General features: G+C 42.5%; 1 protein-coding gene across 8 annotated transcripts in view; it reads left to right on the plus strand.

Moving 5' to 3' along the window:
• Positions 1 to 16999, plus strand: part of CC1H2orf76 (chromosome C1 C2orf76 homolog) — a 69468-nt gene that overhangs the window by 17314 nt on the left and 35155 nt on the right. For 2 of the 8 annotated variants that reach the window (XM_053214910.1, XM_027055951.2), the window contains exon 2: positions 3125 to 3249. The exons of 4 other annotated variants lie outside the window; for them this stretch is intronic. In XM_053214910.1, the coding sequence (XP_053070885.1) occupies positions 3247 to 3249 (3 nt within the window). In that variant the 5' untranslated portion in view covers positions 3125 to 3246. Of the gene's footprint in view, positions 1 to 3124; positions 3250 to 6417; positions 6727 to 16999 lie in introns of all 8 variants that reach the window. 2 more of the 8 variants (XM_053214912.1, XM_027055954.2) reach the window with 2 other exon arrangements.

Raw genomic sequence — 16999 nt, forward strand, 5'->3', positions numbered from 1 at the left:
TCTTCTAATCAACTCCTACTCCCTGAAGAGAATTTTTTTCTTTTTTAAATATTCTATTTTTACGTAATCCCTACGCCCAATGTGGTCAAACTCACACCCTGAGATCAAGAGTCGCACGCTCCACTGACTGAGCCAGCCAGGCACTTCCGCTGAAGGGAATTTTTATAAAACTCACAGAGATGCATTATGTCCCCTACTTTGGACTGCGGTGCATTTGAGTGGGTCATTATTCTTGTGATCTGGGACTTGGTCAATTCAACAAGGGAATCCAGGCAGCTGAACCAGAATTCAAATCCCCTAAGCCCCTTTTGGCGACTTGTCACATGGAGGATGTACCAATTAGGCTGGCAAGGGGGTTTCTGCAGAGGAAAGAAAGAAGCATCTTACAAAGGAATGGCCAGTATAGAATCCCAGGATGTCACACTGGTCTGTGTCAACCCCCTCACCCCCACTTGCAATATTGTTTTTTCTGATCATTACCCAGGAAGCTCCGGAGAGAGGCTGATCCTTTTCCAGGGACGGCCACATTCAGGGGACAGACCATTGTACTTTGTACGTTATGTGCTCCAGGAGGAGATTAGGCAGGTAGGGTGAGAATCAGGAGCCTTTTTTCAGACGATGCCAGATGGCTGTGGATGGTAGGGAGGAGTAGATAGTCTATGGAATACCTTGACCGTTAGCCCTTCGTTCCTTAGCATTTGTGATGAAAGTTGCACCATTGTCAGACTGCAAATAGTGTGGAAAACCAAACACATGGCACAGATTCTTTTCAAAGGTCACAGTGGTTTCAGGTGATTTGGGACATTAAGACTATAACCTGAAAAAAAAAATGTCATTGGGAGTGTGGCTTCCTGAGAGGAGGTCAAAGGTCAAGTGTAAGCAGTCTGCCAGAAGCCGGTGGGGGCAACGGTCTGTGTGGTGTGGCCTCCCTCGCCACCGGACCAGCGCGTCGGCCTCTGGCTGGAGTCACAAGTCTGGCACGCGGCGGTGGCCGTGTATCAGAGGTGGAGTTCTTTTTGTTGTGCCCGCCTGCGAGGATGGACCAAGGCAGCCGTGCGGGCAGCCCGGGTGGTGTAGGTGCCATCAGTAGCTGGAGTGCGGCTCCACCAGATTTGTGGGCATCTGGATGAGTTGCCCGGCTGGTTCGGTCAGCAGTTGAGAATCGTTGCCACGGTTCACAGCCCAGCGGACAGTTTTCCAAGTGGCAGATCAAACCACTGGGCCTTTGGCGACAGCACAGGGGTCAGTACAAACATCAGATTCATCCATGGGAACATCAACCAGAGCTATGGCAACGGCCTTGAGTTCTGCCCACTGAGCAGAGGGGTCATGTCCATTTTCAGTTCTTCCTGGGGAGGGGATGCAGGGGAGCTTGTGGTGGTGTTTCTCTGCCTGTAGCTCCTCCCGATGAGGGAGAATCCCCCCTGGCACTACGGACAGGGAAGTAGAAGTAAGTGTAACCTACCATTTATACATTCACGTGAAAAAACAATAGTACTTTGGATTGGCCTGAAGGGCCCCATCCACTAGGTCACATTAGTCTCTCTCCCCCACTGCGAATCTTATCCAAACCCCATTGGCTGAATCTGAGTACCTCCTTACACAGGGCCAGGTAGGGTGGTGACTTGGTACCTGTATCCACAGAGCCATAAAAGTTGGAGTCCTTCCCTTCCGAGAAGTCCCCCAGCATACTTAGGTGCATAAGGCTTTCTAGTCTCTCTTAAGGACAGGGAGACCTCAGCCTACCCATAATTGTCCTCCTCCCCCTTTTTTTTTTAATACAAAATTTTTTTTTAATTTTATTTTTTACATTTCCATCCAAATGAGTTAGCATATAGCGCAACAATGATTTCAGGAGTCGATTCGTTAATGCCTCTTACCCATTTAGCCCATCCCGCCTCCCACAACCCCTCCAGTAACCTGTTTGTTCTCCATACTTAAGAGTCTCTTCTGTTTTGTCCCCCTCCCTGTTTTTATATTATTTTTGCTTCCCTTCCCTTATGTTCATCTGTTCTGTGTCTTAAAGTCCTCATATTGAAGTCATGATATTTGTCTTTCTCTGACTAATTTCACTTAGCATAATACCCTCTAGTTCCATCCACATCGTTGCAAATGGCAAGATTTCATTCTTTTTGATTGCCAAGTAATACTCCATTGTATATATATACCACATCTTATTTATCCATTGATCCATCGATGGACATTTGGGCTCATTCCATACTTTGGCTATTGTTGAAAGTGCTGCTAGAAACATTGGGGTGCATCTGCCCCTGCGAAACAGCATACCTGTATCCCTTGGATAAATTCCCTAGTAGTGCAGTTGCTGGGTCGTTGGGTAGTTCTATTTTAATTTTTTGAGGAACCTCCATACCATTTTCCAGAGTGGCTGCACCAGCTTGCATTCCCACCAGCAATGCGAAAGAGGTCCTCTTTCTCTGCATCCTTGCCAACATCTGTTATTGCCTGAGTTGTTAATGTCAGCCATTCTGACAGGTGTCAGGTGGTATCTCATTGTGGTTTTGATGTGTATTTCCCTGATGGCGAGTGACGTTGAGCATTTTTTCATGTGTCGGTTGGCCGTCTGGATGTCTTCTTTGGAGAAGCGTCTCCATGTCTTTTGCCCATCTCTTCACTGGATTATTTGTTTTTCGGGGAATTGTCCTTCTTCTTAAAGCAGATCTCAGGGTAGAGGGTGAGGGGAAGGACTGGGGGTGCAGAGCAGGAGAGGGGCTCTCTGCCAGGAAGCAAGGCACACTTTTAGTTCCGAGTGGCCTGGTGGCTGTTCATCGTCCAACTTAATGAACGTTTCAGTCACCCAGAGCTCTAGATCCTCATTGCGGACAACATTTGTTTAGGCTCTGGGGACTCCTTTGCTGTTCCAACAGCTACAGCCACATTGCCTCTCATCTGAGAGGTGGCGTGCAGCATTGCCAAGGATGGTGAGCCACAGCCAAAGCACCACTGGACAGCTTGTGTCAGTCCTTCCCTTTGCTGCTCATCCTCTAAAGGTTAATCAGCCCTTACTCCCAACACCCACCTCTTGGACAAGAGCATTTGCTGCCAGACCCCAGGGGATCTTCTTATATCCCCAAAGCCCACGAGACCTTTGTCTTTTCTGTTTCAGAAAGCCATGTCTCTGCTAGCGTCCATCGTCAGCAGCAACTGCCAAGAACTGTGAAGAACCTGAAATTTTATCCTAGTTGAAAGCCGACAGTCAGCCCGGTTTGCTGGACGCCGGCAGAAGACATGGTAATCTGGGGTCAGAGACAAAGGACTGTCTCTACACGGCGCAGTCAGCAGCATGAATTGCGTGTTTGTGTCAGCGCCTCTTGGCCCATTTACCCCATGGGGGCAATGCAGAGTGGTCCAGAAAGATGCTGCCCACTCAGTGGGTTAGAGTCATGGCTGTAGAGCCCTGAGTTTAGGAAATCCCAATCTAGGTGCTGGCAGAGAGCATGAGACTCCTGGGTCACGGACAGAGGACTGTAGTACAGCACAGCCAATAGCATGAGTCTCATGTTTGTGTATTTCCTCCTCTTGCCCCATGAGTCTGCCGCTGTAGAACCCTGAGTTGAAGTAACACAGATTTTTTTTTTAAGTGGTACAAACAAACCTGCCTAACCTTAGCCTGGAAGGGGACTCTCCTTTTGTTCTACTGGACAGTAAACAACTCTGCCCTCTCCTCTGGAGGGAGAGGATGTCTGTGTTTCTAGGCTGTTTACCAGACACACATCTGTGTGTAGATAGTCCAGAATGAAAGCAGCCGTTTCCTCATAAGATGTGCAAAAGTGTGAGAGATCCCTGGAGAATTGCCTCCCAACGCATTGCACAAGGGTTAACATTCTCACCGAGGGCTGTGAATCCAAAAAAAGTAGAATTTATATTCAATATACCTTGTTTAAGAAGGAAAGTGTGTGGAATATTCTTTCCAAATAGTTAAGTGTCTAACCCTTTGGGAAACTTGACTGTCCAGGATAGTAGTTCTTAGAGAGTCTTGCTTGTCTTGAACAGAGAACCCAAATTGTGATTTTGTGTATTTACCCCAACTTGAGGGTCACAAAGGCAGGTCTGTGGAATTACAGGTGTTGATTTTTCAGGGGATGATATACTCACGACATTCAACATTTTATTTATTAGAATTGCTTATGACTCTGCCTCAGGAAAGGGCAGGTGCTAATGGCATTATGTAACAGAGTAGTTACAACACTGAGAAGCATTTTTGTAGTCATCAGATTTAGCTGATATTTATTTTGTACTTAAGGTGTTATGTAAACCCCTAAAGAAGAAGACTGTTTTTTTAACCTACCTAACAAATAGTTGAGGTTGGGGTCCCTGGGTGGCTCAATTGGTTGGGAATCCAACTTTGACTCAGGTTATGATCTCACGGTTCGTGAGTTTGAGCCCTGCGTCGAGCTCTGTGTTGACGGCTCAGAGCCTGGAGCCTGCTTCAGATTCTCTGTCTCCCCCCCTCTCGCCTACTCACTCTCTCTCTCTCTCTCTCTCTCAAAAATAAACAAACATTAAATAAATGGTTGAGGTTAAAAACTTCAAAATCATTCATAAGTTAATACATTGAAAATATGTTTCTCAAATGTCTTATGTCCATGAAAGGTGAATAAACTGAGTTTTCTAATAGTGCTTTGATTTCATTTATACCACTAAATACTTAGAAGAAAAAGGCCAAGGGGTTTTCAAATGTTTATTTAATCCTCATGTGGTCTTAGTCTATAAATGTATTCTTAAGTTCATATTTTAAAAAATTATGCTTTCGAGAAAATTTAAAGCAAATTCCTGTTCAGTTTTTCTCTTTTTATTGTAATGACCAGCTTTTACTATTTCATTGTTACTGAGATCTATTTTCACAGTAAAAGTTGGTTCCCTTTTTTAACCTCCCTGTGGAGGTTAAAAAAACAAAATATGCTTTTGAAGTAGGCCAGAAGAGATTAAAGTGGAATGAACCTTTCACTTTTAGTCATAGTCTTCAATGTGATGTGATTTAATTTATGAACTTCATAAATAATTCTTATGAACTTTGGTTACACTGAAATATTTTATAAAGGTATTAATTTGCCAAGGTTAAGTTCTGTTTAAAAGGTGAACATTTATCATTCGCCATCTTAGCAGGATGCTAGGTGCTCAGTACTTTTAAGATTAATAAAAATAATGAAGGTATTTTCCCCCCTCCTTCTGGTCTTAGGCACCCCCACCCCCCGACTTTAGTGAAATGACACATTTGGATGACATTTAGCAATGCATAGGATTATTTACAAGCTTTAAAGCAAACTTGATATATGGCAGCTTTGGTTCTATAATACTTAAATTTAGGAAGTAGATATAACTTTACAAAGATGTTTAGTTTTTCAAAATGATGCACCCTAGGAATCTGTTAAAATTCAAGACGTAATACACCACTTCTCGGAAACCTGCTGGTTGCAGGAAGGAAGGTCACCCAGTGCCCTCTACTCTCTGGTGGTTATAAAATCTTCCCCTCGTTGACTGCTTCAATGTTGACTACTTTCATACTCTTAAAGCTTCTAATAGTTAACTCGTTCTGGATTCCATTCTTTTACAAAAAGGTCAAGAGCATGCCTTCTTCAAATGCTTTTAAAGGCACATGTACTTTTTTTTTTTTTTTTTTTTTTTGGTAAGAAAGTCTTCATTATTTGCGTATTCTTTATTTATGAATTCGCCAACTCACTACAATTTATTTGTAACCCTGAAAGTAATACTCAGAGTAGTTTTTGGTGGAAATAACATGCGCAGAACAGTGAAAAATAGGAGTTCACCAGTGTTCACGCTCCCGGCTGAGGTCAAACAGGGGGATCTTCTTGTTTCAGCTCTCAGGTTGTAAACAAGTGGCTAGTTTACGTTCTGTTTAGTGCCATACTTTTCACATCATTGTGCTTTTTGTTGGTGAACCCACTCTCCAAAATGGCTACGTGTAGTGCTGAAGTGCAGTCTGGTGTTTCTGAGTGCACGAAGGCTGTGATATGCCCGAAGAAGAAAAATACGTGTATGAGATCAACTTTTTTTTCCCAGACCCAAGTTACAGTGCCGTTGGCTGTGAGCTGAATGTTGATAATAAATCAACAATATAAAAGAGGCATCTTTAAGCACCAACACACATAAAACAAGGTTATATTTTGGTTGCTTGATGAAAATGTTGTGACCGGACATCCCAGGGACTCATGAGAACCTAACCCTGTATGTCCTTAGGGGCAGTGGTTCAATATTCACTGATTCACTTTCTAGACCTTGTCTACTGCAAATAACTGGAATCGGCTGTAGTTAGTTAGTTAGAGCTGATAGAGATAACTTAAAGTTAACAATGGAGTATTCTGCGAATATGCATGTTTTGTGCTTGTCCTAATGCTAGGCTCTGAGCTTTTATGTACCGGGTCTATTTTTTCACCTCAGGAGCCTGTGCCAACTGGTTTATAGTGCTTCAGCTCAGAATTTTGCCACGAGGAGGGGAGCCGGCTTGGAAGAAGAACAGCTGGGCCTTCAGGGAAGCTGGCATGCAGCTTGGCTTGGCTTTCCCTGACCATTCCCTGCTGAATTTCCACCTTTGCTGGTTGTGCTTCTGGAGCCTGGGTCGGAAAAAACAGCTCCAACCTATCCTGTAAGGACCCGGGAATTCTGGTCCAGGGGGGAGGCTGCTGGGCTGCGTCCATTCTTGGCTCTGAATGATGTGCTGGTTACCTGTTAGGGACCTGGGAGCTCCAGGTGAGGGGGTTCCTACACACATTTTGTGTTTGCATCTTTGCTTTCAAGAATTTATTTATTTATTTATTTATTTGTCAGTTGATGGACATTTATTTAAATTTTTTTTAAATTTTTCTTAACATTTATTTATTTTTGAGACAGAGAGAGACAGAGCATGAACAGGGGAGGGGCAGAGAGAGAGGGAGACACAGAATCTGAAGCAGGCTTCAGGCTCTGAGTGGTCAGCACAGAGCCTGACGCGGGGCTCGAACTCACGGACTGTGAGATCATGACCTGAGCCGAAGTCGGCTGCTTAACCGACTGAGCCAGCCAGGTGCCCCTAAATTTTTTTTTTTAAATATGAAATTTATTGTCAAATTGGTTTCAACACCCAGTGCTTTCAAGAATCTAGTTTGCTTTGGATATGGCTTTTACTTCATGATCCCAAACCAGCTGGGGAAGTACCAGAACAGGTTTTTTTTAGGCAGGGAGGTTTAATGACCTTCCTAAGCCCCAGGCACTGTTATGTTTCTTTTGTCTTATCTGCCTGCCTGCCTGCCTTCCTTCCTTCCTTCCTTCCTTCCTTCCTTCCTTCCTTCTCTCATGCCCCTCACCTCTCGGCACTATAGCATGTCAAATCCCCACCTTACATCATATAAAATGTACCCATATGCTACATAAAACCTGACATATAATTATGAACAGAGCTGAGTTGCTGTTGAAAGGTTATATGTTGTAGGTATTTGATTAAATGTTAATTTTGATTTTTTAAAACGTTTTCATATTCTGGAATAATAAGGTTTTTTGTTTGTTTTTGTTTTTGTTTTTTTTTAAGGTCTCAAACACTTTCACGGGCTGTGGAAAAGCTCATAGACCCTAGGTACTGTGACTGCGCAGGACTGATATGGCAGGGTGTCCGTAGGAAAGGCTTCAGATTTTCCTCATTTCCTCAGCCCTTCAGCTGCACATTACTTCTCCTGACATCGTTGGGGGGCTGTGATGTGCCTCAGGCCACACGTATTGCTGGCTCTACAAAAATAAGCCATGGAACCTTCTTTCCCTCAAGGGGCTTGTACGCTAACCCGCTTTAACGGTTGTCTTCCCTGCGGCATGACCCAGTGCTGTGGGCGAGCAGAGGGGCTGTTGGCTCAGCCTGGGGCAGAGGTGGAGCTGGCAGCAGAGATATCCCGGAGCAGGTGGTCTGGACTGAGTTTTGCAGGATGCTTGCTTGCACGGTGAGGCGGAGAGGCGAGGGGCAGAGGGAGTTTGGGGGGAAAGCCGGGGGGGTGGAAAGGTATGGCAAGAGGCTTAGAAACAGCGTGGTATGTGTGGGAAACTATGGGCTGTCACTGATGCTGGAGTGTTACATGGAAGGTGGACTGTGGTGGTGACAGGTAACATCAGAGAGGAGGGAAGGGCTGGGTACCCAGGGCCTTTGTGCCATCTTGGACAAGGTTAGACTCGTCCTGGGCGTGTGACCTACTTCTGGTGCCTGGGCTGCGTGTGCTTCAGATTTATTTGGTAACCCTTAATGCATTATTGGTTGCCTAACTGAGTCTCTAGCCTTGTCTATCCTTGACAGTATTGATAAGTCCTGGGTTGCTTGCTTTTGTCCAGTTATCTCTTCTTAAAAGAAACGGAAATGGCTTCATTTTAAAAATACCTTTTTCTTGGTGCATACGACATGAAAGTAAGCATACAGGGAAACAGATAAACTTAAAAACACATAATTGTTATTAAAACATCCAGCAATATTAAGAACATATAAAACAGGTAGCAGTCTCTGGTATGTCTACCATTCAGAGATAGCCACTGTCAGCATTTTGGTAAAGCCACTGTCAGCATCTGGACAGTGTCTCGCCGTGCTTATGGAGATACTACGCACCTGCCGTTTTCTCGCTTGTGTTTATTTTTATTCACTAATATGCCATAGGCAGCTTTCAAAGTTAGTGTCCCTGGAACCATATCGCCCTTAGTGGCTGCAGGGGATTTTATCTTACGGCAGCTGTGTGACACAATTTACTTAACCAGTTCTTCACCAGTGGGCCTCTAGATGGATTCTAATTTTTGTTAACTGTTGGAAGCACTCTAGTGAAAAACAGCTTCGTTGAATGTACATCTACATGTACTTACCTTTTCTTGAAATATTTTTCTTGTGAGAAATTTTAAACATAAAAAAATAGGATAGTATGATGAGGCCCCGTATATACCCAGCTTGAGCAGTTGACAATGTTCTAGTTCTACCATTCATTTTTTTCCCCCCAAAATTAAGTTTATTTATTTTAAGAGAGAGAGAGAGACAGAGAGGAGAGAGACAGAGACAGCACAAGCTGGAGAGGGGCAGAGAGAAGGAGAGAGACAGAATCCCAAGCAGTCTCCTTGTCATCAGCACAGAGCCTGATGTGGGGCTCAGACTCACAGATTGTGAGCTCATGACCTGAGCCAAGATCACGAGTTGTGGATGCTTAACCGACTGCACCACCCAGGTGCCCCTACCATTCTTCTCCCCCTCCCCCTCCCCCTCCTCTTCCTCCTCCTCCTCCTTCTCCTCCTCCTTCTTCTCCTCCTCCTTCTTCTTCTCCTCCTCCTCCTTCTTCTCCTCCTCCTTCTTCTCCTCCTTCTTCTTCTCCTCCTCCTTCTTCTTCTCCTCCTCCTTCTTCTTCTCCTCCTCCTCCTTCTTCTCCTCCTCCTCCTTCTTCTCCTCCTCCTTCTTCTCCTCCTCCTTCTTCTTCTCCTCCTCCTTCTTCTTCTCCTCCTCCTCCTTCTTCTCCTCCTCCTCCTTCTTCTTCTCCTCCTCCTCCTTCTTCTCCTCCTCCTCCTTCTCCTCCTCCTCCTCCTCCTTCTCCTCCTCCTCCTCCTCCTCCTTCTCCTCCTCCTCCTCCTTCTCCTCCTCCTCCTTCTCCTCCTCCTCCTCCTCCTCCTTTTTCTCCTCCTCCTCCTCCTCCTCCTTCTCCTCCTCCTCCTCCTCCTCCTCCTTCTTCTCCTCCTCCTCCTTCTCCTCCTCCTCCTCCTTCTTCTTCTCCTCCTCCTCCTCCTTCTTCTTCTCCTCCTCCTCCTCCTTCTTCTTCTCCTCCTCCTCCTCCTCTTTCTGCTTCTCCTCCTCCTCCTCCTGCTTCTCCTCCTCCTCCTCCTCCTCCTCCTCCTCCTCCTCCTCCTCCTCCTTCTCCTTCTTCTTCTTCTCTTTCCCCCAAATCTACACTCTCATACTTACTTTTCCTCTGTCAGGGTATTTGAAAGCAAATCATTCATACCATTTTGCCTATATATACATTACTCTTTTTTTTTTTTTTAATTTTTTTTTTAATGTTTATTTATTTTTGAGAGAGAGAGAGAGAGACAGAATGCAAGTGGGTTAGGGGCAGAGAGAGAGGGAGACACAGAATCGGAAGCAGGCTCCAGGCCCTGAGCTGTCAGCACAGAGCCCGACGTGGGGCTCGAACTCATGAGCCATGAGATCATGACCCAAGCCGAAGTCGGACACTCAACCAACTGAGCCACCCAGGGGCCCCATATACCTTACTCTTTTAAGATGAAGACTCAGAGGGGATGCCTGGGTGGCTCAGTTGGTTAAGTATCCAATTTCGGCTCGGGTCATGATCTCACAGTTTGTGAGTTCGAGCCCCGCGTCAGGCTCTGTGCTGACAGCTCAGAGCCTGGAGCCTACTTCAGATTCTGTATCTCCCTCTGTCCCTCTGCCCCTCCCCTGCTCATGCTCCGTCTCTCAAAAATAAACAAACATTAAAAATAAAACATTAAAAAAAATTTAAGATAAGGACTCAAACGTAATATCAAGTAAACAGAACTGACATTAATTCCTAATAAGGTCTAATATTATGCAAATCACAACCCATCTAAAATGTTGCTTTGGTTGATATATCTCTTTAAGTCACTTTTAATTTATAATTTTCTACCCCTTCTTTATTTCTCATGTTATTTGTTGAAGAAACCAAGTCATTTATTGAGTAGAATGTTCCAGTCTGAACTTGACTGATAGCCTCCTTCTGGTGTCATTTGACGCGTTCTTCTACCTGTCGTGATAGCCCATAAATGGGAAGTCAGATCTGGAAACTAGCATCATTCATGAGGGTTGATTGTTAGTAAGTTCAGGTGCCATCAGCCCCTGATGTATCTGTTCTAAAGTTTCCCATCAATCTTGTGCCTCGTCATTTTGGCATCCCTTTATGATCTTTCCTTACATTTATTATTTCATAGAATTTTCAAAATGATGATTTTTAGCAACTAATAATTTTGGGATAATTGTAGATTCTCATGCAGCTGTTGGAAATGATACAGAGAGCTCCTTTATGCCCTTCACGCAGTTTCTCCCAGTGGTAATACCTTGCTTGAGTATATAGTCCAGCATCACAACCAGGGAATTGATACAATCCATGGATGGTATACAGATTTCACTAGTTTTACATGCACATGTATTTAGTTCTATGCAATTTTATCACACGTATTGATCAATGTGGATAACACTGCAGTCAAGAATCAGAGCATTTTTATCATAAGGCTGTCTTATGCTACCCTCTTATAGCTACACCTGCTCCCTTCTCTCCTCCTTTCCTGACAACACTAATCTGTTCTCCATTTCTGTAATCTTGTCATTATAAGAATGACATATAAATGGAATTCTGCAGTATGATACCCTTTGTGGTTGGCATTTTTCATTCAGCTTTGTTTCCCTGAGATCCACTAAGATTGTTGCACGTATTTATAGTCTATTCCTTTTTATTACTGAGTAGTATTTCATGAAATGGGTATACCACAGTTGGTGTAGCAATTTACGCGTTGAAGGATGTTCGAGTTGTTTCCAGGTTTTGGGTATTACAAATGAATATGCTACGAGCATTCATATTCGGGTTTCTGTGTGAGCATTAAGTTTTCATTTTTCTGGCATAAATGCCCAAGAGTGCGGTTGACAGGACGGATGATAAGAGCGTGCTTAGTTTTGTAAGAAACTGACCTTTTCCAGAGTTGCATTCGTACCAGCAGTGAATGAGATGTAGTTTCTCTGCACCCTTCCCAACATTTGGCGTTATCACTATGTTTTATCTTAGCCATTCTGATAGCTATGTAAATCATGATTTTAAAATTCTATCATTCTTCAGGCGCCTGGGTGGCTCAGTCAGTTGACCTTTCATCTTAGGCTCAGGGCACGATCTTGCGGTTCATGGGTTTGAGCCCCGCACTGGGCTGTGCGCTGACAGCTCAGAGCCTGGAGCCTGCTTCGGATTCTGTGTCTTTCTCTCTGCCCCTCCCCCACTCTCACTCTGTCTCTCAAAAATAAATAAATATAAAAAAAATTTAAAATCCTATCATTCTTTCCTTTTTAGCTATAATTCTTCTGGAAAAAATAACTTTTCTTCATCAGCTGTTTGATGACCATGAAATGCAGTCTGTATAAGAAAAGCATAAAATTTGATTATTTTTCTCACTTCTATGCCCCATCCCACCTTGGTAAACCAATTTTCAGAAAAACAAGTGCCATGTTAACTCCCAGAGCGACTGGCCTTTTAAAAGTATCATTATGAACTCGTGGATTTATAAAATATTTGGTGTAATAATTTTCTCGGGGTAGATTAGAAGAGAAATTGCCATGTCAGAGGGCAGGTAAACTAAAAATTTTGATTACCTCACTCCTCTCCAGAAAGGCTGTGCCCATTTTATGTTGTTAGCCATAGTGTATAAAAGTATTTCTCCACATCCTTGCCAATACTGGTTTGGCCACTTTTTAAAATTTTTAAACATTTTACCAATCTGATGGCAAAATTGTTATCTTACTGTTTCTATTTGCGATTTGTCAGTTACTAGTAAAGTTGATCAACTTTTCACATTATTGGCTTTGTAAAGATAACCAAGTACCTTTACCCATGTTTCTACCAAGATATTGGTCTTTTCTGACATATTTCTGTTGTTATACCTATCAGCCTTTTTCTGGGTGGTTGCTGATTTTTATTCAGTTAGGAAGGGCTTTCTTACCTTAAGATTATAAAAATATGTGCCCATTTTTCTTGTGCCTGTCTATGGTTTTACAGTTAAATGTAAATATTTGTTCCTTATATGATTTATTTTTGTATAAGGAATGAGGTAAGAATGTAGCCTTACTTTTCTCCAAATGTCTGACCATTCTCCTAATGCCATTTGTTAAATAAACTATCTTTTCCCCAGTAATGTAAAATACCACTTTTATCTTGTACCAAATTCTCTAACCTAGAGTCTGTTTCTGAGTTTTCTGTCATGTGCCACCGATTTGCCAGGTTTTCCTGCTTCATTATCACAGCTTAAATTGCTTAAGTTAATTAAATTACTTAAGTTGTCCTTTAACATTTTTACTCTTGACTTTTGTAAGAATATGAATCATACCAGCTAATTCATGTATTACTGTTATATGCCTGTTGCTTTATAATGTGTTTCAATAATTGGTGCTTTTTTTCATTTTTTATGACTTTGATGACCAAGCTCACAAATTTATTCTTTCGGATAGATTTTAGAAATATTTGTGACACGTTCCTTAGAGCACCTTTTATACTTTGGTCGAGATTTTATTCAGTTTATAGAATAATTTAGGGGAGAATTGATTCTTTCACAGCTTTGAGCCTTCATAGTTAAGAACATGGTCATTTCATTTATTCAGATCTTTTGTCTGTCCTTGAGGATTTTTTATTAATTTATTCCCAAGTGTATTGTTTTGGTTTCTCTGTCCCTTCAGTGGAATGTCTTTTAAATTTGACGAGATTCGGGGCGCCTGGGTGGCGCAGTCGGTGAAGCGTCCGACTTCAGCCAGGTCACGATCTCGCGGTCCGTGAGTTCGAGCCCCGCGTCAGGCTCTGGGCTGATGGCTCGGAGCCTGGAGCCTGTTTCCGATTCTGTGTCTCCCTCTCTCTCTGCCCCTCCCCCGTTCATGCTCTGTCTCTCTCTGTCCCAAAAATAAATAAAAAACGTTGAAAAAAAAATTTAAATTTGATGAGATTCATTTTTTTTTTTTTTAAGTAGGTTGAACCTCTGGGAAAATGTCACGTTTTATAATCTGTAATATTAGCTTTCTAAACTGGCTCTTCACTATTGTCTGCATTCCTAAACCAACAAGCTGTAATTCCCGCAGTCCTTAAAACAAATCCGGAAATGGCTGGTTTCTGACAGTAGCTGTTATTCTTTAGTTACTGATACAAATAACAACAAATTTCCCATGAAGATGGCAATGCATTGTGGACCAAATTAGATATGAATGCAGACTTGCAACTTCAGCTATTTAAGTATGACATTTGGGAAGCTTTGTATTAAGGGAAAGAAACAAACCTGTAATTATAAAACAGTTTCATAAGGCATGCATGTGCCAGCCTGCCCAGCCTCCTTAGACCATTTACACGATTCATTTATGGCACCTGGGAATCTAGGATCTTCTGCTGTCTAAATGAGCTGCCTTTATGTCCAACCCTATTTTATCCCAAGTTGACTATTGCTAAAAGCAGCTACCACTATTCATTGATATTCTACTGTGTGGGATCCAACTTTGTGTTACAGCAAAGAGGTAGAGGTGGTTTTTAGTTAGTTCTGTCTGTCTCTAAACTCTTCGGGCACTTGGACTACTCTATAGGGCTTCCTGGCATGTGTGGCTTGCATGTGTGTGGGTGTCATTTGGAGGGCTTCTTTGTTGTGGGAGCTTGATGACAGGAGGAAGAAGTAGTCATGGTTTTAACAAACCTGCTAACGCTGCTTCTAAAATACAGAAATTTTAGATGTATTTTACTCAGTTGATTGAGCATCCACCTTCGGCTCAGGTCTTGATCTCACGGTTCATGGGCTCAGGCCCCGCATCAGGCTCTGTGCTGACAGCTCAGAGCCTGGAGCCTGCTTGGAATTCTTTGTTTCCCCTCTCTCCCTGCCCCTCCCCCACTCACTCTCTGTCTCTATCTCTCTGTCCCTCTCAAAAATAAACAAACACTAAAAAAATAAAATACAGGACTCTTTTATAATATCCCTTTTTTTAAAGGAGTTTGCTTTATTAAGTACTTCAGTGTATTTTAAATTGTAATTTTGTGGATGTCTGCTGAAGTGCTATTACTTGGTAGATTCTTGGATCAGAATTTGGGGGGGAGCATTGTAATCCAGTTTAAGAAGAAATAATGTCATAGCTAGTATTGGAATTATCAAAAGATTTGTTAATTTTTTTATGTTTATTTTTGAGAAAGAGAGCGAGCTTGAGTGGGGGAGGGGCAGAGAGAGAGGGAGACACAGAATCCGAAGCAGGCTCCGGGCTCTGAGCTGTCAGCACAGAGCCCGACACGGGGCTCGAACTCACGAACCATGAGAGCATGACCCGAGCTGAAGTGGGACGTTTAACTGACTGAGCCACCCAGGTGCCCCAAAAGATTTGTTAATTTAAGGCCATTAACCACTATGCAAGACTATAAGGTGAATCCTTAACTTTATTTTAGGGGGAGAAAATAATTTTCAGTTCGTTAAGAACCATTCATTTAAATATAAACAATATTAGTTATAAATTATGTATTAAAGCAGCTTGAACCTTTACTTTTCATATATAATGGGCTATATATTCCCTCAACCTTAGTAAAATATTGTATCAGCATTTTATGATGCAGAAAGACTTTCTAGGCCAAATTAGTGTAGCTTGTGGTGTATATTATGAAGGAGTCCAAACACATTAAAAGGTGTAAAGAATAACATACGACCCATATACCGAACACCTTGCCTAAGGTATAAACTTCTACCCATATAAGTGGTCTGTGTACTTCTTTCGTATTGCATACTCCTTCCTTTGGCTCAGAAATAACAATTATCTCTTTTTTAAACGTAATACAAGCTATGTTTTTTTAAAAAAATTTTTTTATTTAAGTAATTTTTTTTTCAGTATATGAAATTTATTGTCAAACTGGTTTCCATACAACACCCAGTGCTCATCCCAAAAGGTGCCCTCCTCAACACCCATCACCCACCCTTCCCTCCCTCCCACCCCCCATCAACCCTCAGTTCGTTCTCAGTTTTTAAGAGTCTCTTATGCTTTGGCTCTCTCCCACTCTAACCTCTTTTTTTTTTTTTCCTTCCCCTCCCCCATGGGTTTCTGTTAAGTTTCTCAGGATCCACATAAGAGTGAAAACATATGGCATCTGTCTTTCTCTGTATGGCTTATTTCACTTAGCATCACACTCTCCAGTTCCATCCATGTTGCTACAAAGGGCCATATTTCATTCTTTCCCATTGCCACGTAGTACTCCATTGTGTATATAAACCATAATTTCTTTATCCATTCATCAGTTAATGGACATTTAGACTCTTTCCATAATTTGGCTATTGTTGAGAGTGCTGCTGTAAACACTGGGGTACAAGTGCCCCTATGCATCGGCACTCCTATATCCCCTTGGGTAAATTCCTAGCAGTGCTACTGCTTGGTCATAGGGTAGGTCTATTTTTAATTTTTTGAGGAAACAAGCTATGTTTTTGAACTTTGCATAAATGATAATGTGCCCTGACTCTTCAGCAACTTGCTTTCTTTTTGTTTGCCATAATATATATTTTTAAAAGTTTACTTATTTATTTTGAGAGAGAGAGCACAAGTGGGGATCGGATGGGGAGAGAAGGAGAAAGAATCCTAAGCAGGCTCTGCACTGTCAGCACAGAGCCCTATGCGGGGCTTGAACCCATGAACCGTGAGATCATGACCTGAGCTGGAGTCGGACACTTAACCGACTGAGCCACCCAGCTGCCCCTCCTTTGCCATAATATTTTTGAGATTCATTTATGTTGGTGTGTATAGTCCATTTATTTTTAGTGCCTATACTGTTTCACCGAATGCCATAGTTTACTTACCTCTTCTGTTGATGGACATTTTGTTTCCAGTTTTTGGAATTAATAAACAATGTTCTTTTGCACATATTTGGGAGGTTCCCTCAGGTACCTATGAATGAAATTGCTGGATTGAAAGGAGCATATATCTTCAGTTTTACTAAATATTGCCAGATTGTCTCCAAAAGTGTACCTGTTTGGGATGCCCACCTTCCCTGATTAAATTCTCATTGCTCTACACCCTTGCCGACACTAGATATTATCAGATTTTTTAGTCTGTTAGTTCAGTAAGTGATCTCATTATTTTGAATTTCTCTGATTACTAGGGAGGTTAGATGTCTAATGTGTAGTATTACAGGTGTTTTTTCCCAAATACAATTGTATATTACGGCTGCAAATTGTATGCAGAGTTGAAAGCATGAAGTACTTATTACTGGATAGAAGTAGATCATAAGTCTCTCATTAGATCATAAGCAACTTTGCAGATTTT

This window comes from Acinonyx jubatus, chromosome C1 (genome assembly GCF_027475565.1).
Source record: "Acinonyx jubatus isolate Ajub_Pintada_27869175 chromosome C1, VMU_Ajub_asm_v1.0, whole genome shotgun sequence".
Taxonomy (NCBI): Eukaryota; Metazoa; Chordata; class Mammalia; order Carnivora; family Felidae; genus Acinonyx; species Acinonyx jubatus.